We start from the raw sequence: 21,318 nt of genomic DNA, 5'->3' as shown, positions 1-21,318 counted from the left end.
AAGTAGTATTGACTTAAATGAACCCACAAACTAATTTTTTATCTTTCCTTGAAAACATTTTCTTATTATTGTATCAGTAAGTGTCTAAAACTGAATCAGTGGCTTTATGCATATACAATTGATCTCAGGTGAAGCATTTCTGACTTAATTTCTTTATTGAAACTTTTCCAAAGAAAGCATCATGGAGATTCACTGGATATTTTGTTTGTAGATACTTTTAGTCTTCCAAAAGATGTTTAGTTTGTCAAAGAACAGCAACAACAAAAAAAATGCACATCATGAGGATCATTTAGTCAAACTTAGTCTTTTCTTTTCATTTTTTGTTTTAGAAATGAGTAAAATTAGACCCAGAGAGCTGTATATGACTTAGCTACCTTCGCATAAGTAGGTCGCAGTCATGTTATTATAGTTAGAAAAGGCAAACTTCTTTATATTGGAAAACAGTTCTCTTCTCTCTTCTCTCTCTCCTCTCCTCTCCTCTCCTCTCCTCTCCTCTCCTCTCTTCTCCTCTGCTCTCTTCTCCTCTCTTCTTCTCTCTCTCTCATTTAATTTTGTAGAGCTATAATAAATATAAGAAACTCTCAGAAACAGTGACTATGTGGTCCTTCAGAATTTATGATTATCAATTAAATTATTTTTCGTCACCAGCTAAAAATCATCGGCCATAGTACTGGAACACTAACATCTTGATTGTGTGAAGAAAAATAATGGGTGAGTTGGTGATGAGAGAGAGAGAGAGAGAGAGAGAGAGAGAGAGAGAGAGAGAGAGAGAGAGAGATACATGGAGAGAGGGAGAGAAGAGAATGGTATAGAGGATAGAAAACTAGAATTGAACTTAGGAAAACCTAACTTCAAGTTGCTCTTCTGAAACAAACTGACTTTTAACACAAGGAAGCTATTTATCCTTGTGATTCTCTAGACAGTTCTCAAAGACTGTAAGTCATAAAGAAGGTGTTGCTCTGAATCGTTAGAGGTAACTTCTTCACTCAGGACTTCCCTCTAACAGTAAAATAACAAATCTATTACCCTTCCCTATCCTATATCATATATACAAATGTGCTTAATTTACATTATAAGTATATATTATAGAGTAAATATATTTAAGTATGTAATAGAGTATAATTATATGAAAATAGAGTATATATAGATTTTCCTTGACACTAAAGTATAATAATATATGCTAATAATCTATTATTTTCACACAAATAGCTAAGGAATAGAAGTAGTACCCTTTTTAATTTGTCCTCCATTAGCATATGGGTTAAAGTAATAATGATCCTTAAGAATATGATAAATACTAGTTATTATATTTCTCAAATTATAATTTAAATTTTCTTTTTCAAAAGACAAAAGACTGTAGAAGAGAAGGGACTATATGATCTTAAAAAATAACATTTCAGATAATTCAGTCTATCTGTTATTTTAGAGGCTATGTAGAATAGTAGAATGAGTGCTAACTTTGAAGTCAATGCATATAGATTAAAATCTCACTTCTGAAATTCTCTCCCTGTGTAATCTTTAGCAGACCATGACTTTTCTCTCATTTTCTCATTTATGAAATAACAGTGTTGGACTAGATGGTTTCTAGAATAACTTCTAATACCATATTTCTTAAATCTATGATTCTATAATCTTATCACCATCTGTCTCATAATGCTGGTTACTTCTATAAAATATTATTATCTCCTAATTTTAATTATAAGGCGTTACCTTTTTCTTTTCATACTTTAATCTGTCACTCTCAGTACTCTCTTCACCTAAAGTTCTTGAGATGTGTTTGAAAGATTTTGAATAACAATATATACAACCATTTCATGTCATATAATCTAACACTAGTTCCTTCAGAAACAAATATACCTGTTACACACTTTACTCCAATCAATTTTAAATACTGAATAAAATACAAGCAAACCCTCCCAAAGAGAAAACCATCTGCATTTCCTTTAAGGCAGTGACTATGCCATTCACTTCTTTTCCATTTCTTACAGTCTCTAGCTTGTGAAACCCCTGACCTCGGCAAAGAAGTAGTCAGAAGAGTCTTCTCAACTCTAGATAGCATTTCTAAAAGGTAAGAGAAAGTTAAAATCTATTTTTGTTGAATGTTCAGAGAAACTGAAGGGCAGATACTCAACATCATTTGTGCATTGTCCTTCCATGTACTACATTACTAGTTCCTAGTCCATGGTTCCTGACCCTCTGCAGGACCATGGATTTATCTTAAGAAGTTCACATTAAACATGTATTTTCTGTATCAGTAAACACTAATGGAAGAACAATCATCATGTAAAGTATATGGCAATTTTTGTATAAAAAGCTTCTATGCTTCAAAAAGTTGGAATTAGCTGCATTAGAAAATTATTATAAGCTAGGTTGTGCAGTGTCTAGAGTGCAAGGCAGGAATCAAGGAAATCCATCCTCCTGAATTTAAATCTGATCTTAGACACATATTGTGTGAATTAGGGCAAGTCACTTAATGCTGTTTACCTCAGTTTCCTCATTTGTAAAACAAGCTAAAGAAGGAAACAGCAAACCACTCCAGTATCTTTCCAGAAAAAAACCCAAACAAATAAACTCCAAATGTGGTCATGAAGAGTTGCACATGGCTGAGAAATGGTGGGACAACAAGAATAAATTAACCTATTCATCCTCTTCCTTCTTCTTTACACTTTTACCGAATATTACTATTCCAGTTAGCCTAAGCCTTTCCAATAGTCAACCAAAGTAGATATTTAAAACTAAAAGCATATCTTTATTTCTGCAGAATGTTTTCCTTCTAAAGCCAGACCAAATCCTTTAATAATTTACATTATGGCCAAGGCCCTCTAGAATTTATTAAATAATATTATCCCAGACAAGATTTAAAAAGGTATATCTTCACTCTGCATTATTTTATGTCTTTAAATATTATAGCTATCCCTATCTGCTAGCCTTAAAAATGTACAATTCAACACAATGCATAATTAAACTATTCTCTAGTAAGTTTAAGTACAGCTAAGAAGAATCTAAATCAATGCTCTTTTCTTTTAGGAGTGCATCTATCACTAGATGTACAAGTTACTCAGTCCCACATAATTCACCTGGTGCTTATCATTCAGAGAGGAGGCTGGCCAATGCATCCCCCAATCAAAAGGGTTTTTATCAGTCTTTCTAAGAAAAATAATATAAATTCACCTTTGAAATTAAGAATTATAGAAATAAATTGGGGATACTTCAGTCAGAAGACTTCTGCTGGGAGCTGAAAATGTCACAAAATAACTGCATATCCCTTTCTTTCAAAGAGCTTATATTCTAGTGGGAAGGCATGAGGGATATACATACATAAGTTAGAAAATGATTGAATGCATAGAAGAGTTCAAACAGGGTGGTTTAGAGAATCAAGAGAAGTTCAAGAAAAGCATCATGAGGAAAATAGCACCTGAGCTGGGTCTATTATCCAGTATCTGTCCCCAGTGGCAGGATTCCAATCCTTGATTGCTTCCATTATTAATTACCAATAAATTACTAATACATTTTTGTATGCTGGGAACTTTACACTTGGTAGCTAATGAATCCAAATGTAGAAAGGCTTACATAATAAGTATTATGTAAGTAGTATCTTCAGAAACCAGGTTACTATTGATAATTAATCAGGAAGATAAGAATATATAGCAATGACACAGGGTTTTACAAATTGAAGAACATGGTTTAAAGATATTTTAAGTCACTTTAAAAGACTTCTCTGTAGTTTGTGCTTTGCTGGCAAGGAAAGAATTAGATTGCTTGGATGAATCTCTTACCTAATGAACAGCAGGTGTTCCAAGAATTGCTGTAAAAATTGGCACTATGGAAATGTCAGGTTTTTTCTTATTTGCATTTATACTGATCAGAAGATATAAGCGCTTCCAGTTCCCTTCATGAAGAACTCACTTAACTTGTCCCTATGGAAACCCCTCTGTCCTTTCACAAAACATTTGTCTTTTCCCCTTTCCACCATCTAAGGAGAGCGTATAACATGGTAAAGGAAAAGATAGGAGCATGGCTTGAGTTCCTCAAAGTGAAGTCTTTGAGAAAGGATTGCTATAAATTTGCCGAAATGACCTACCTAGAAGATTCAGAGGGAACTGGTTACTAGGAATGGACTTGAAGATTGCTCTTGATTATTTCAGTACAACACAAAATATGACCAATCAGATTATAGATATGGGAATGGGCCTGGGAGAACCCACATACAGACTTGCCAGGTTCATATATCATCACTTTCCCCCTCTGATCTCCATAGACTGGTACTAGCCTACTATCCATTACAACCTTTGTTCTGTACATTCTAGGCAAAATTGACCCCTAAATTTAGCATTACATTTCCCACAATTATGCCTTTTCATATTGAGTTATATGCAATTGCTGCTCACTTCTGTTTCTTACAATCCTTTCCTACCTTCTGGACTGATTTATAACAGATCTTAAGGAAAGCTGTTCTTAATACTCCCTAATCTTCATTCTCTCCTCAATATACATGATATTCCCTTGTCTGCTTACATGTCTTTTGAATTATAATGTAAAATCCTAGAAGGCAGGGGATCTTTAAATTTTTACCTTTGTATGACTACACCCTTGCACAGTGTTTTGCAAATGGTAGCTCTTAAATGTGCATTTGTTGAAATGGATTAAATTGAATAAATGGGAAACACCATTGTTCTACTTTGTTTTAAATACAACTCCATATCTAATAACATAATTTTATTTCTATTTTCTTATTTTAGATATTCTATATCTCTTTAATATTAAAAAAATACAATTATCTTTTTTATTTTAAGTAATTTGCTTTAAATATTTTTGTTGGATCAGTTTCCCAAAGCTCTTCACTTATGATAAAAGATAACCATTACTGACTTTTTCATTTAAATCAAAGATTAAAATGTTATAAGGCATATAAGATCATTTGCTAAAAAAATATCAAAAGCTCTTATTCTTCCTCATTCTCTTTCTGTCTCTGTCTCAGTCTCCTTTTTTTCCAATCTGTTTCTCTCTGTGTCTCTCATCTCTGTCTCTTTGTGTTTCTCTCTTCCTTCTCTCTCTCTATCTTCTTCTAATTTTCTTTATTGCTGTCTCTCTCCCTCTCTCCTTTCTTCTTTATATTTTTGTCTGTATGTTTTTCTGTCTCTTACCCATACACGCAGACACAAATACACTCTCAGTCTCTGTATTTCTTTCCCCTACCCAGGACCATATATAGAATATATATATATATATATATATATATATATATATATATACACACACACATATATATATATATATTCATTAATAGGTTTATTATAACTGTGAGTTCATCTGAGTAAATTTACAGAAGTAGCACAAAACAAAACAAAAATCTTTTTAATTTAAAACATTCAGAAAACATTATTAAAAAAGCTCCTTTAATTATTCAGATACTATTTTATCAGCCATTTCACTTTTTCTGAATCAATACCAGCTTTATCTTCCCTGTGTATTATAAAGACCAAAATAAATAAATAATTAATCTTGGTGTCACTGATGATTGTTCACCCACATTGCTGTAGGCAACTTGGAAATGTCTCAGTAATCACCCCTAGCCAAACAGCTTTGGATCAACTACTTTCCCCACTATAGACTAACTCTCATTAAGACAAAGTCAGGGAAGACTTGACTCAATCAGGAGCTCTTCTCCTTTCATCCAAGAGTCAAACTTAAAGAGACCTGACATCTTCTTCTTATTATTTCATTCACAATGCTGACAACCTCAGTGAAATTTGCAGAATCTTCTCATTTGGTATCCAAAGTTCTGCCTTCTAAAAATAGCTTCACCTAGCCCTAGAAATCTACTCAAATTAGTTGCCATCCCAACACTGTTTGACCACTAACTAGGGGTCTTTAAGATGCATAGTCAATCTGTGTTGCCTTACTTGGAATGCTGATACTTACCATCTATGAAAAGACAAAGACGTAGTGGGAAATGGTCTGTGAAATAAGCCAGTGGAACTTGATATAAGAAAATATTTAGTAGATATAGCATAACCAGAGACAGGGCCATCTTTAGTTTTTTCTAGTGAAAATAAAATAAGGATAAATCTAATGAAATAAAACTAGTAGACTATATTAAGTAAATGAAATCTAATAATGCATGAAAAGAGGGTAAATATTGATGCTATATTATTGTTAAGGAGTATGGCATAGTGGAAAAAGAGGAGAGTTAAGACCAGGAAAAATTGGATTCAAATCCTTCTTGTGAAAGATATTGTCAGCTTGACCCAGGGCAAGTTATTAAATCTCCTATTTCCCTAGGCAAATATTTAAGATAATAAAGATGATCATAATTATTTATTTGTATAGAACACTTTAAGTTTGGCAAAGTGATTTCTATATATTAGCTCATCTTATAATCACAACAATGGTTTGAGGTAAGTGCTAATAGAGAAAAATAAATTGAGACCCAAAAAAGTTAACGTGACTTTGCTTAGGATCATATAGCTAGTAAGGATTTAAGGTAGCATTTGAACTCTGATTCCATGTCCTGCACTAAAAGTTATAGAAGAATTGCCTAGAAAGAATTTCCTTACCAAACAGTTTCAATAAAAATGAAATGTTGTTCATCCTGCATTTTGAAGAGGACCAATGAGAGCACAAGTGTATGCACTGACTTGTTTATGATTTGGATTTAAGTGAGGCAGAACTACACAAAGTCATCAATCTTACTCTCCCTTCTGGTCATCCAAAACCAGTGGCAAAACAATAGTCAAGACGACAGGCGATGGCTCAGGATACAGAAGATGAATTTAGTGTTTTCAATGTCTGACCAAGCTCTAAGAGCTCCACAGATCCTGTTTCAGAGGATTTTGTGGCCTTTGGAATAACTTGTTTTCATCCACTCATTCCACTCAAGGATGTCTTCCCATGCGTAAGGGTAGACCTTCCCTTAAGTCACTTCTGGGTTTGAGGCTTATCAGTTACTCTCAGTCTGGTAAATCAAACCCATCTGCTGAGATGATTTACCATATACATATACTTTCTGTATATGCTACAACTTCTTTGAGCTACATTTCAGAGTTTGGTGAAAAGCAGACATCAAAGGTGGACAAGCAACTAGTGAAAATAACAAGTCCAGACCAAATTTATTATTTCTACCTCTATTCAAGTGACCTTTTGAGAAAGATGTAAAAATATCAAGGCAATGAAGTGTAGAGGATAGAATATTGGGCTCACCATGAAGAATGCCTGGATTCAAATTCTACCTTAGATGCTAGTTTTTCATTACTCAGAAAATGACTTAAGTTTTTGCTCTCATTTTTTCCTCCTTTGCCAAATGGGAAGAATAATAATGCAAATCTCACAGGATTATCATGAGAATGAAAGAAAATAAATAATTTAAAAGCCAATTGGGCAGCTGGGTAGCTCAGTGGAGTGAGAGTCAGGCCTAGAGACAGGAGGTCCTAGGTTCAAACCCGGCCTCAGCCACTTCCCAGCTGTGTGACCCTGGGCAAGTCACTTGACCCCCATTGCCCACCCATACCACTCTTCCACCTATGAGACAATACACTGAAAAGTACAAGGGTTTAAAAAAAAGCCAATTGTAAACCTCAAAGTTTTATACAAATATGAGCTTTTATAACTATTATTGCTATCAAGAGAATGAGGTTTTAGTCTTTCATATGACATATTACAGTCTCTATGATCCTGAATATCAATTAATACCTCTGAAATTTTGATCTGTTATCTGTCAAAATGTAATTCAAATGACTAAGTACCAGTCGCATGTGGGGGCAGAGGACAATTTTTAAAGCACTATGCTAATGTGATCTATAGGGAAAAAATAAAGGGAAACTAAGATAACAATTGCACTAGTCTATTCTTTGTATACAAAGATGATATAACTGAGTTTTATTTTATATGTATGCATATATATATATATACACACACACACACACACACACACACACACACACACACACTTTGAGTCATACTTCCAAGAGTGCTCATCTTTTGAAACTTCTTCCCCTACACCTTCTAATATACAAAATCCTATGTTGGAAGGATAGGCCAAAGAGTCTGAAATATTTCTTCACTCATTTTCTGATTCTTAAAAACATAGTACATAAATTATTTTCAATGTTGATCATGAAGACTGTACTCCCATTACTAAAGTGAAGTGAAATTTAATGTAGTATTAGTGCTAAAATATTTACTCATATTTAAATGTCCATTTTTGAAATCCTCAATCACTTAATCAATAAGTATTGACACTAAGACAGAAGGGCAGTACAGTCTATTTGTTGTCATGGGTCCTGGAGATATGAAGACAAAAAAGGAAACTCTCTGATCTCAAGGAGCTTACATTCTAGCAGGTGAAATAGTAAGTACATATATAAGTATCTATAAAAATTGCATATTTATATGTGAGTGTGAATGCGTGTATAAGTCTCTCTCTCTCTCTCTCTCTCTCTCTCTCTCTCTATATATATATATATATATATATATATATATATATATATATATGTATGTATTTAAAATCATTATCTGGGACAAGATGGATGCCACTTTGAATGACAGGACCGGTAGTTGAGAATCTCGGAATGTCCCCAGGTGCTGTGAGCCAAGGACTAAAAGCTGTTGGCCCCAGCCCTATAAATACCCCCAAGTGATAATACAAGGAAGCTCAGATTGGAGCAAGGACTTGGGAAGGTGGGAGGTGAAGGGTGAAGGGGTAGGTCTGAAACCTGTGACTTATTATCTTACTGAGAGAGCTATTGATCAATCAACATCATTATTATTAGAGCTGAGAGAGTTTACTGATTCATCTATCAACACCATCAAATAGCCTTCCCTAATCTCTGGCTTGGCTGTGGCCAAGTCAGGTCAGAGTTAGTGAGAGGGTGAAGAACCTCCAGTTTCTACAAGCTTAGCCATCTCCAGACCTTGATCAACAACTTAGGTTAATAGCCAATCAATTAGCAATAGGGTTCCTGAATCCTCAATCCGACTACCTTGTTTCCTTACCCCATCAATATAGTGTTTATCAACAAGTACCTTTCCTGAGTGGTTATTATGCCACAGAACCATAACTATCCATGGGATTTTCTGGTTGGAATATTGGAGTATTTTGCTATTCCCCTTCTTCAGGGGTGGTGTTACACAATATACACATTGACACATACGCGACCTCAGAATTATGCATATAAATACACACATGTGTGTATGTTTGTCTTTGTGTGTATTTATACAAACCTTACTACATGATGCTTATGTGGAATTCCATATATGCTCACTTGTCTATCAAGTAGAGAAAGAAGGTTACTAATAATACACATGACCAAGCCTACATATCCATTAAAAGGAGTTTTGACTGTTACACAAAAATATTTTTGTAGTGAGCAACCCAATGGTCAGCCATCTGTTACTCTGGAGAATTACTATTGTATTCAATAGGCACCTAAATAAAGATTAACTTTGCTAAAGATGAGAAATTTCAGAAAATAGAATTGGACAGTATTCTTTTTCCTTAGAGAATCATATCGTTAGTGCATTTGAAATAATAGTTGGAAAATGAAAAGTCATTCTACTCTCCAGCTGATAAATGGTCAACACATATGAATAGGAAGTTCTCAGATGAAGACATTAAAACTATCTTTATAGTTCTGAAAAAAAACCAACCCAAATCACTTTAAATTTGAGAAATCAACTCTGGGTTACCACCTCACACCTATCAGGCTGTATAATGTGACAAAAAATGAAAATGATAAATGTTTAAAAATTGGGACACTAATACACTGTTGGTGAAGCTGTGAAAATACATATAACAGCTCTTTGGAGGTAGAAAAAGACTGAAAATTGAACAGATACTCATCAATTGATAAATGGCCAAACAATTTGTGTTACATGATTATAATAGAAGACTATCATGTTATAAGAAATGACAAACAGGATGATCGCAGACACACACACACACACACAGACACACACACACACACACTCACACACACACACTACAACAACCTGGAAAGACATATGAAGTGATGCAAAGTGAAGTGAGATGAATGAGGACAACATTATACACAGTAACAACAATAATATATGATAATCAGCTGTGAATGACTTAATTATTATCAGTAAAGCAAGAATCCAAGACATGATGGAAAAGGCTGCCCACTATCACAGAAAGAACTGATGGAGTCTGAATGCAGATTAAGGCATAACATTTTTCATTTCATTTCCTTCATGTGATTTTCTTCTAAAATCAATGTATCTCATTTCAGAAATGAGGAAAATGGAAACATATATTTCATAATGGCACATGTACAGCCTATCTTTTTACATGCCATATTGAGGGAAGGGGAGGGAGAGGAAGAAGGCTAGAATAAGGATTACCAAATGTCAGAAAATGATAAAAAAAAAAAGAAAAGAAAAGACATTATAGGGATAGCATAACATAAATAAGCTTCGAGAAAATTTAAAAATCCAAGTAGAAGTAACAGAAAGATGAGTGCACACTTTGGGAGGGGGACAGATTTGCCTCTTTACCGGTGAACACAAACTCAAAATCAAGCAAGTGAGTTTCTCCAAGGCTTCTTTTGACATGGAGGGGCATTAGATGAGGGAAGCATTGATTACCAGTGGGACCAAAAAAACTTCAGACTTAGGAACTTGATATGTTTTGAGGACAGAATAAAACAACAAAAATTAGATAAGGATCTTTTTGAAAGAAGTAGCCTTCAAATATCATGGAAATGCTACTGTAAAGTAATAAGGTTTAAGTTAGAGCATGAAGAAGTTTTATCACTAAGAATAGCATGAATTTGAAATGTTCTGCCTCCAGATGTGCTGTAATAAGGAGATTAGATGTCTGACTCCATTTTCCTTCCCATGCACAAAAGAGGAATAATTTTCAAAATTGGGATCAAAATATGTTTTATTTTTCCTCTAGCACATCTAGGAAGAGATATTTTCATTCCTTTGGAATTAAAGAAATGTACTAACCTGGGAACAAGGGACCTTAGAACTTCATAGAATGTTAGAATTTTAATGCTGAGCTAAACCAGACCTTAAAGACCGCTCTATCATCTTTGGGGATTCTATATTATTAAAAACACAGCTATCACTGGGACTTAAGAGAGTTCAAGTGTTCTTTTCTTTTTTAAAAAGAACTTATCTTCAAACACCAAATGCTGCTTGTTTATGTAAAATTCTAGCCTGCCTCTGTGTGTTCTGCACTGGGGCCTACCTAACAGCATGGAAATAATCATCTGAATAGAGTAAGTCCAAGGAAAGTAGATGATTCTAGAGCTAAAAAAGCACTTTGGTCTTTAATGAATTAATGATGCCAATATTTTCTCCCTATAATCCTATTCAATGTCTGATGCACTTTAGAGGTTTATTTTTTAATGGAATATAAAACATTTTCTAATGCCAAAGTGCTCATTGATTGATTCATTTATTCATTTGTTCAACAGACACTGGATGAACACTTATTGACTATATAGCAAGCACTGTCTTATGCAGTTTAATGGTTAAAAAGGGACATAAGACATAGACTCTAGCACCATTATTTATTAATTTCTGAAACTTCCAACTCAAGTAGGAAAATTAAATTCAATTTAAACTTGGACTACCCTAAAGAACTTTGGGGGAAAAATTCACTCATGTACACTGTATATATGTATGTATGTATGTATGTATACTGGGGTCTCTAGAACTTAAGTCCTGCAATCACTGTATATACAGACAGATACATATATGTATATATGTGTGTATGTATGTATATATGTATACCTAGAAAAGTGGATATATTTCTTTTTAAAGCAGGAGAAATATGTTTAATTCAAAATAATGAAATAATAAAATTCCTTTACATTTTTTTAGATATATGTTAAAGTTATTGAATACTATCCCACTATTTTGTATAAAACCAAAACTTCTAGGTGGCCTTAGTGATGAAGACTCAAAGACAGTTTAAATACATTTGTTCAAGGATCCTATAGATAATCCCTAAGCATTCAGGGGTTACATAGAACACACCGTGAAAATCACCATCCCTGATAAGAATTTAATTTTTCAATTACTTTACATCTGAAGACCCTCAAGAATTTCAAATAATGAACCAAATTGCAAAATTTGCAAAAGAAACAATAATCCAGCATATTATAGAGTATGGTAAGCTTAGTATATGAAAGGTTTCTGGTGAATAACATTTCTCATAAAATGAGAAAGATTTGTTTTTGTTCTTTTGAATGTGATGCAATAGTCAAATATTTTGCTACTAGTGTCCTTTGTAAAACATGACAATCCAATGAAAATAATTTCTCAACCTTTAAAACAAGTTTATCTATCAAACTCTATGGTGGATTTTGGCTTTACTCTGATATAAAACAACACAAGCAGCTACCTCTTTCCTAATAGGAACTAGAGGTGTTTTCAACCTGGGAAGAGTGGTTTCAATTACTTTTTCAGATTGTGTTCATTTTACCATAATGTTTGACACTATGTAAGTGTTCAATAGTCTTTTTCTTTGTTTTTGTTAAGTTTTATTAGGTGCTTTCCCCCATTCATTCATTTATTTCATGAAAAGAACTGCCATCATTTGCTTCAAAAATATTCATTCTTTTTTTTCCTTGAAAATGATGTTCTAAGATGAAACCTTGAACTTTAATTGCTCCATCTACCCTCTGTTAACGTTTGGAGCTCAGGGGATGTAGCCATTCTCCTTTTCTAGCAAATAATCAAGCCCTGAGGTTTTAACAGCTTGCCAAAAATCTTAGAATGACATCTTAGAACTGAATTGGAAGGAAGTGCTATTACTCATTTGTAGCTTAATGATCTTCTAAGCAACAATGGATAAACATTAAGGCAATAGTAAAGCATACCAATCAATTTTTTTCCTAAATTCCAGTAACATCAAGTCCAGATACCAGTATCAAAATACACAGTGAATATTTTTACACTTGACAAAGTGGCAACCATAACCTTTGACTCTTGCTCTTCCCAAATGATGCAAATCCTTCTCTTTTCTGCTTCAAAACATATTTCCCTCATAACTTTGATTTTTAAAAAGTATGCTAAAAAACATTATGGTAACTGAAACAACTTTAAGCCACCAAGGTCACACAGTTTAATATTTCAAAAATGTGATGTTTTCCTCCTTAGAGCTGACATGGAAAAGGAAAGATTTAGGGATGCTGATCAAAAGTGTGCTTGTAGTCAGAGGGGAAATTTTGACTTGTTTATATTATGCCATTATAAAAAGATGATTACTTGCTGGAGAATGATTTAGTACATAAATGTATCCAAATGGAGGCCACTTATTCACAAGAAATTGAATCATTCCAGAAGATGAAAAATGTTTTCAAATTTTCTTGAATTGGAATGAAAATTTTAATGCCACGAACACTTATAGCAAAGTAAAATTTTGAAAAACACTTTTTTCAACTTCCTAGTAATGGAAAGCTTGTATATGATTGTTTCATTAGAAAGTTGAATAGATAGGTTGAATCATTCACAAAACACTTGAACATTCTAAATAAGCTTTTTTAAAAGTCTACTTAGATAGAATGTCTATTTCTTCAAAGCAAATTAATTTTTGAATTTTATGCCAATGAGACCAAAATTTCCTTTTCATACACATTTAGAATTCATGTATTTCTTAACATTTGAAATAATAATGTACTTTATTTGTCTTTTTAAATGTCTACCAAGGAAGTTGTACTTATCATTTTACAGGTTTAAAAGTAAAAAAAAAATCACAAAGATGATAATCTAACACAGAAAAGACAGCCAAGTGCCAGAACAGAGTTACAAATATACAAAATATACCTGTATCATAGCCAAACTCATGGCATATATTAAATAAAAAAGATAAATAGATAACCATTAAAATATTCAAATCTTGCACTTACCAACCTCCACAACACTAGAGCAATTGGGATCTGTGAAACCATCTGGGCACTCACAGGAAAAGGATTCATCAGCCAATCCTGTCAAACAAATTCCTCCATTTTCACATGGATTGGAGTCACAGATATCACCTGTGAATTGAAAGAACAGGTACAGATGTTTTCATCTATCCCATTAATTCCATCTAATACATTATTCATTAATAAGCAGAGATTCTATAGTTCAACTTTATGCAAGGAACTCTCTCTAGGTCTTATTTGATGCCAACTCCTCCTAGAATAAAGATTCCATGAAATGAAATTCATTTAGATTTGTGTTGCAAACATGTCATGAAGATGTCTTTTAATTGTTTTGAGATGTTAAAGTAAAACAAAGACTGTTTCTTCAAAATTGGAAGTGTCACGTTAACTTTATAAGCACTTATACATATTTAGCAAACATTTTCTTTCGGTGTATACTACACTTTCAGAATGTATTTATGTCTACAGGTATATCTATTTTCTTATTTAAAAAATAAACTTTGATTACATTGATACATTGATATAAATAATTCTTATTGAGACATGCCTTCTTCCTGCCAGACTGGCCACTTCTCTCCAACTTACTATTGTATAGGGAATTGTTTGTGTCATTAAGAAGATAAGTGCCTTGCCTGGCATCACATATCATGTGTATGTATGTATGTATGTGTGTGTGTGTATATATTTATATATATATATATATATATATATATATATATATATATATATATTTTAAGGCCTTGAATCTAGATTCTTGACTCAGAGGTAAATCTGATTTCCACTATATCACAATCTTTCTCATGTACTGAATAAAAAACAAATAAAACCCTGACCTTCTGTTTTAGAATCTATGCTGTATATTGGTTCTGAGATAGAAGAGTATTAAGTGCTAGGCAATTGGGGTTAAGACTTACTCAGGGTCATACAGCTAGAAAGTGTATGAGGCCACTGAAGATGAATCTCAAATCGTTTCCAGATAAATTCTACAATAATTTTCTATCAAAATCCAACAAATTCCATTGTAACAGTGCTTCCTAGTACATCTGATTTTGCCTGTTTTTTTATATGAACTTAACTATTTGAGAGTGTTCTGTTCAATTTTACCTCACTACCATTTTGATCATTGATAATAGCATTCATAAAATATTAGCAATTTAAACTGATCACATAATGGATTTCAATCTCATAATGGTTCTCAATGAATTCATAAGTACCTACTATATTCATAGAACTGTGCCAGGTACTGTAATATAAAGACAAGAATGAGATAGTACATACCCTCAAAGATTTTTTTTGAGAAGACAACAAATTTGAGTATGTATACACTCACATACCACTATATACACAAATATATATATATATATATATATATATATATATATATATATATATACACACACACATATCAGAAAAAAGGTAAAGTAGGAATGGATCTAGCAAATGTAGGGAATCAGGACATGTGATGCTTGAAGTACATTTTGAAGGAAATGAATAACTCTTTGAAGTGAAGTGTGGAAAAAGTGGATCACTAACAATAGAGATAACTAGTACATTGAAGCCATGCCCACAGGGCCCTAAAACTGTGCATATCCTTTGAACCAGCAATTCAACTACTAGATCTTTATCCCTAAGAGATCAAAGATAGGGGAAAGAGACTTGTACAAAAAATATCATCTCTTTTTATAGTGGCAAAGAACTGGAAACTGAGGAGATGTCCATAAATTGGGGAATGACAGAACTAAATGATCACAGAAAATTGTGGAAAGACTTATATGGGGTGTGTAATAGGGAAATAGACTTTAAGAGTAGGAAATCAGATTTAGCATTCAAAATGAAGTGAACAGAACCAGGAAATCTTCATATACACGAATATCAATGGACTGCAAAATGTCAGAAAATGAGTGTTATATATAGTATTGACGGGTAATCTGGAAAAAAAATAAAAATTAAAAAAAGAGATGACCAGCCCAATAATATGTATATGAGGGATAAAGTATCATCTGTGGGAGACAAAGAGATGGCCAACATGACTGGGTTCTCCAGAAAGGAGTAATATGAAATGAGAATAGAAATACAGGTTGGAACCAGACTGGGACAGATTTTAAAAGATCAACAGAGTCCTTTTATTTGATTCTATAGAGAATAAATTTGAATATAGCAACATTATGGACCAAACTGCACTTTAAAAAAAATCACCTTGATGTTACTGTAGAAGATGGATTGGAGTCAGGAGAGATCTGAGAACAGAGAGACCAATCTGGAAGCCATTGCAAAAGTCCAAGCAAGAGGTTATGAAGCCTGAACTAAAGTGGCAACTTAAGGAATAGAAAAGTGGGATTGAATGTGAGATGTTGAAGGTGAAATGCCCAAATAGCAATTCATTGGATATTGCATTATGAAGGAGGATTACAGACGTAAGACTTTAAGGTGGAGGAGTTAACAGAAGGCCATGAGGAGGTGAAAGGAAGTATACATACATTGTTACATATGGGAAGTATCCTAATTAACCCTATCAAGCTGGGTTCATAAAGCAATAAATTCTTTTTTTAATATTTAAATATTTTATTTTTTAAGAAAAATTTTCCATGGTTACATGATTCATGTTTTTACTTTCCCCTTCACTCCCCCTTATCCCCCCATATCCAACGCACATTTCCACTGGTTTTTAACATGTGTCATCAATCAAGACTTATTTCCATATTATTGATAATTGCATTGTTGTGTTCCTTTCACGTCTACATCCCCAACCATGTCTGCATCAACCCATGTGTTCAAGCGGTTGTTTTTCTTCTGTTTCCACTCCTACAGTTCTTCCTCTGAATGTGGGTGGCGTTCCTTTCCATAAATCCCTCAGAATTGTCCTGGGTCATTGCAAAAGAGATAAATTATTACAAGACTGGTTCTACTTTTACTGTTTGCATTTTATCATAAAGGTCATTCCAAATTCCTAAATGCTCATTTAAAAATTTTTATTACTTTAATATATCAGCTTATTTAACTTTTTCTATACATTAAACAATTAGATTGTTTCCACTTTTTTTCAGTGTGGAATCAAGATTCAAGGTCTCTTTTATTTTCTTGTCCCTTTAGAGAGCTTGACATTTCAAAATATTATTTGTAGGTTAGACTTTGCTACCCTCAAGGTCTATGAGAAATTATCTTTTCTAAGGAAATTTGGCTTGTGATCAACATGGTGTAACTGTATCACATTGATGTAATACTTGTTTCTGAAATGTCCCAAGGATATTTAACTCAACTTTTCCCTCCTCTCATTTATCTTCAAACTCTTCACTATGTCATTAATCTAATTGTCTTGTCAAAGCATTTTGAAAAGATAGAAAAATACATCTTTTTCTTGGTCAGGTTGGTGAAGAACTTGACTTTTAAATCTGTTAGTAAGTCAATTGTCCAGTTATTTCCTTACGAAGTTTTAATTAAGTAGGAAATTAAGATATTTGAATCAATTATTCAATAAATTACAAATAAAGTTGTTAGGAAAATCTTTGAACAGATAACTTTCTCTTACACTTTTGGGGTATATTCCTACCAATGGAATTAGAGTCAAAAGATATAACTATTTTTGTTACTTTTATTCCATACTGCCAGATTGTTCTCCAAAGCCTCTATACATTTGTAATTCTATGTACTTAGAAGGAGTATAGTATAATGGATAGGCCAGGGGACTTGAAGTCCAGAAACCACAGTTTAAATTCTACTCCAGGTACTTATTAGCTCAATGAAATGGGGTAAGTTGCTTAATTATCTGTGTCTTTAATTTTCTTATTTGTAAAATAAGTGATTGGACTTGATGATCTCTTAAGGACCTTCCAGATCTAAATCTATAATTCTGAACTACACATCTATATGCCTATAGCTTTGTAAGCGGGTAAGAACTGAATTTCATTTTTTTAGTTATTATTTTTCATGCTTCTAACTTAATAGCAAATTGATGTGAATAAACTGAGCATTCTTTGATTGCCACATATCTGTAACAACTGGGGAAATGAAATACCTTTTTAATATTAGATCTTTTATTTTCAATGTCATTTTCTCTAAAATTATGTTCTACCTCAGCAGTCTAAATATGTCCTTTCTATTCATCCAGATTTAAATTATATCATGTCAAAAATTTATATGCACTGGGAAAGTGTCTATTAACACAGAGATGAAAAAATACACATATAAATGTTTATAATAATTCCTTAGAGAAGTTTAACTGATATAAAACTATTTTCACAAGAAAAGTATCCCTCAAAGCCCAGAAACTGCCTCAAGGGAAATATCTGATCTATTTAACAGGCTGAGGGGAATAGGTAAAAGAGGAAGGAAAAATGCATTTCTGTCTCAAAAACTAAATTAATTAAAGTTTAATCTTATTCAGAAAATAAAACCCAAGACAAAAAAGACAAAAGTAAAAGAATAGAATGGAGAATGAAGAAAGATTCTAAATACATCACCTCAAAAAGTGGAAAAAATTTTGGGGGAACACAGAAAATTTAGCTGAAATCCAACAAAGGTGAAAAATTTAGAATTTTTCTTAGATGAAATGCAGAAAAGAAAAAAATCATGCAAAGCCTAAAAAGAGTGTCAGCATTGTTACAGTAACCTGTTCTCATTATTAATTACATTTGAAGCCTAACAATTTAATTTGATTGTCTTAAATAAATATTTCTTATAGATCTAATATGTTTTAGTCAGGGTACTAGTGTATCAGAATTAAATAGATTATATGCAGTAGTTGAAATAGTATTTAAGAGGTTGAAGTCAGAAGGATCTGGCAGAGCAACCTTACTAAATACAGAATAAATCTATTACAGAAGCAACACAATTTTAAGGCATTTAGGGATCAATTTTCTAGATATTTCAATAAGAATGAAGATCCAAAATAATTGAAAAGATTGTAGACAATTTCACTGAATCCCTCTCCATTCGACTCCTCCTTTACTCTCCCCAGGTGATCGATAAGACATGAGCAACTTCAGACTCATAGGTCTACTTTCTCATTTCTAGAAAATCTTTATGAGAATGACCTATATGTTCTCTGAGGAATATATGTTCTTTATGAATATATGAGAAACGAAGAGTCAGGCTTTGAAGATGATTTTCTACTTGATATCTCATCTTTGAGTGCATACTTGATAAAAAAAAAACATTCTATCCACCTCCTGGCAGAATAGACACACACACACATTGTTTTCATATCCAGTGTTAAAGTTTGTTTTATTTTTAATTCATAATTGGGGAGGAATGGGAAGGAGAGAAAATATATTATTTGGAAAAGGATAAAATTAAACTTGAGAAAACAAGATAGAAGAGAACATTAGATTCAAAGTTGCTATGATTTTCCTAAGGTCACGTGATAAAATCAGAGCTTAAACAAAAGGAATATTCTCTAATTCTAGTTTAAACACCTATTCCCTTTATCATTTGAATCTCCTTCTCTAGCCCTTGGACTCTTTCTAAGTATCAAAACTGTCAGGCAAGTAAAGAAGTCCCATAACTGTAGCAATTTCAGATGAACATTGAAAGAAAATAGATCAGGATCATTGATGGACCCAATTTAGGAGAGGATCCCAGGTCTTGGTAATCCTATACTTCATTCTTAAGCCAGTAGTCTTTTTTTCTCTTTGTTAACAATCCTCCACTTGGTGGTATAGATTCGGTCAAGAAGACACTTTCAGTACAATTCCTTCCATTTAAACATGGGGCTCAAAAGAGATGAAACAACATGTTCAATGCCAAACAGGTAGTAAATGGTAGAGCTAGTAGACAAACTCAAGTCCTCTGACTTGACAAATAACTTCACCTTCCCCTTTCTGGAAATCAGCTTCTTCTTCTGTAAAATTCAGGGATTAAATTAAATTTATTCATATTTTTCAACTATAGATCGATGGTCCTATAACCTCCTATCTTATGATTTCACATCCATCATTCTGTCCACTATACCATAGTGTTGACAGTCCTAAGAGAGAAAACAGCTCTACTCAAATATACTTTATTTCTTTTACAGGAAATAAGATGGTTATGTGTTGTCTGCATTATTATCCTTAGAGAGATAGTAATACTGTGAAATACCAAGGATTTTGGTGACCTATTAAGTATTCTTTTGGCTAAAACATGGATGAGATGATTCAATCCCAAAACCAATTAAAAAACACTTCAGAGACTCTTGATGCCCTGTGGTGTCAATTAATTTTGGGAAGTGTCAGCTTAGGTAAGAACTTCTGATTGAAATACAATAAAATCTTGCACTTCAAGCATGGTGATTTTTTTTGGGTGAGGAGGGTTGTTTTTGTTTTGCTTTCCTTTCCAGTTATTATGTTGGTATAGTCTATTAAAGGCATTAATATGACTAGTCAAATGAGGATGGACTGAGCAAAGAAAACAGGACAATCCAAAATTCTGTGACTGCAGTCTTTTATCAAGACACATCTAAAATGCAACTGTGCACAGCATAATCCATGAGCAATGTTATACCTGTCTATTTCTTGGTTGGTATTCATCTGTTTTACATTAGGGCAGATAGGTTTAATTTGAATCTAACTATGTTTTACGATTCTGCCTTCCATTTATGGCAGATGCAGGCAAATTAAACTGAAGCCGATTTACCTTTTGGCAAGAGTATGAAGCAATTATTTTCCCCAGGGGCAAAAAATTGTTGCCTACTATATTTAACTTATTGTTTGCCTGCTTCCCCCACCCACTCTCCAGGCTTCTGAGCTTAATGTGATGTGCCTGCCTGGATTCAATGTCTTCTTCAGACAAAGCTCTAGCCTTCCCTACATTTTCAACTGACTGTTATATTCATAGTGACTGATAACTTGCCTCATCTTTATTTTTATAAATAAAAAGTATTTGACTTTTAGATCTTGATATATTATACATATAGATAGATATTATGTAGATATAAAGACCTTAATTGATAAGTATTTAGATCTTGATATATTATTAACATGCTAAATAATGACTTAAAGCATCATAAGGGAAAAATCCAAAGATTTGGTTAAGTCCAAATTCACTGTTCAGACTCTTCACTTTATGATGGCATATACTCCATTATTATGGAGTGATTATTATATGTATCTATATCTATATCTATATACACACACATATAACACACACACAAACACACACACACACACACACACACACACACACACACATATATATATATATATATATATATATATATATAAAGTGCCTTTCTATAAAGTATTAAGTGCACGTATAATTTTCCCTATTTACAGATAATAAGAGTGACCTGGAAACTAATCTCAGAGTTGCCTGAAGTCACACAAATTATGTCTGAATAAGGTTTCCAATTTAATTCTCTTGACTCCAGGTCCAGCACTCTTTTCACTATGCCACAGCATTGCTTCTCTTTTGCAGGGAAATAAATTGTTCCCTCCTCATTTTTCTT

At 33.1% G+C, this 21,318-nt stretch overlaps 1 protein-coding gene across 1 annotated transcript in view; it reads right to left on the bottom strand.

Moving 5' to 3' along the window:
* EDIL3 (EGF like repeats and discoidin domains 3) overlaps positions 1-15,174 on the bottom strand; it is a 516,255-nt gene extending 501,081 nt beyond the window's left edge. Inside the window, exons 1-2 of the mRNA XM_044680592.1 lie at positions 15,117-15,174; positions 13,881-14,009 (exon numbers count right to left, since the gene is read on the bottom strand). Coding sequence (XP_044536527.1) covers positions 13,881-14,009; positions 15,117-15,174 — 187 coding nt within the window. The remainder of the gene's footprint in view (positions 1-13,880; positions 14,010-15,116) is intronic.
* Positions 15,175-21,318: the final 6,144 nt, after the last annotated feature.

The sequence above is a fragment of the Gracilinanus agilis genome, chromosome 1 (genome assembly GCF_016433145.1).
Source record: "Gracilinanus agilis isolate LMUSP501 chromosome 1, AgileGrace, whole genome shotgun sequence".
Lineage (NCBI taxonomy): Eukaryota > Metazoa > Chordata > Mammalia > Didelphimorphia > Didelphidae > Gracilinanus > Gracilinanus agilis.
Note: the sequence above shows the minus strand (reverse complement) of the source record. Positions and strands in the feature narration are given on the sequence as shown.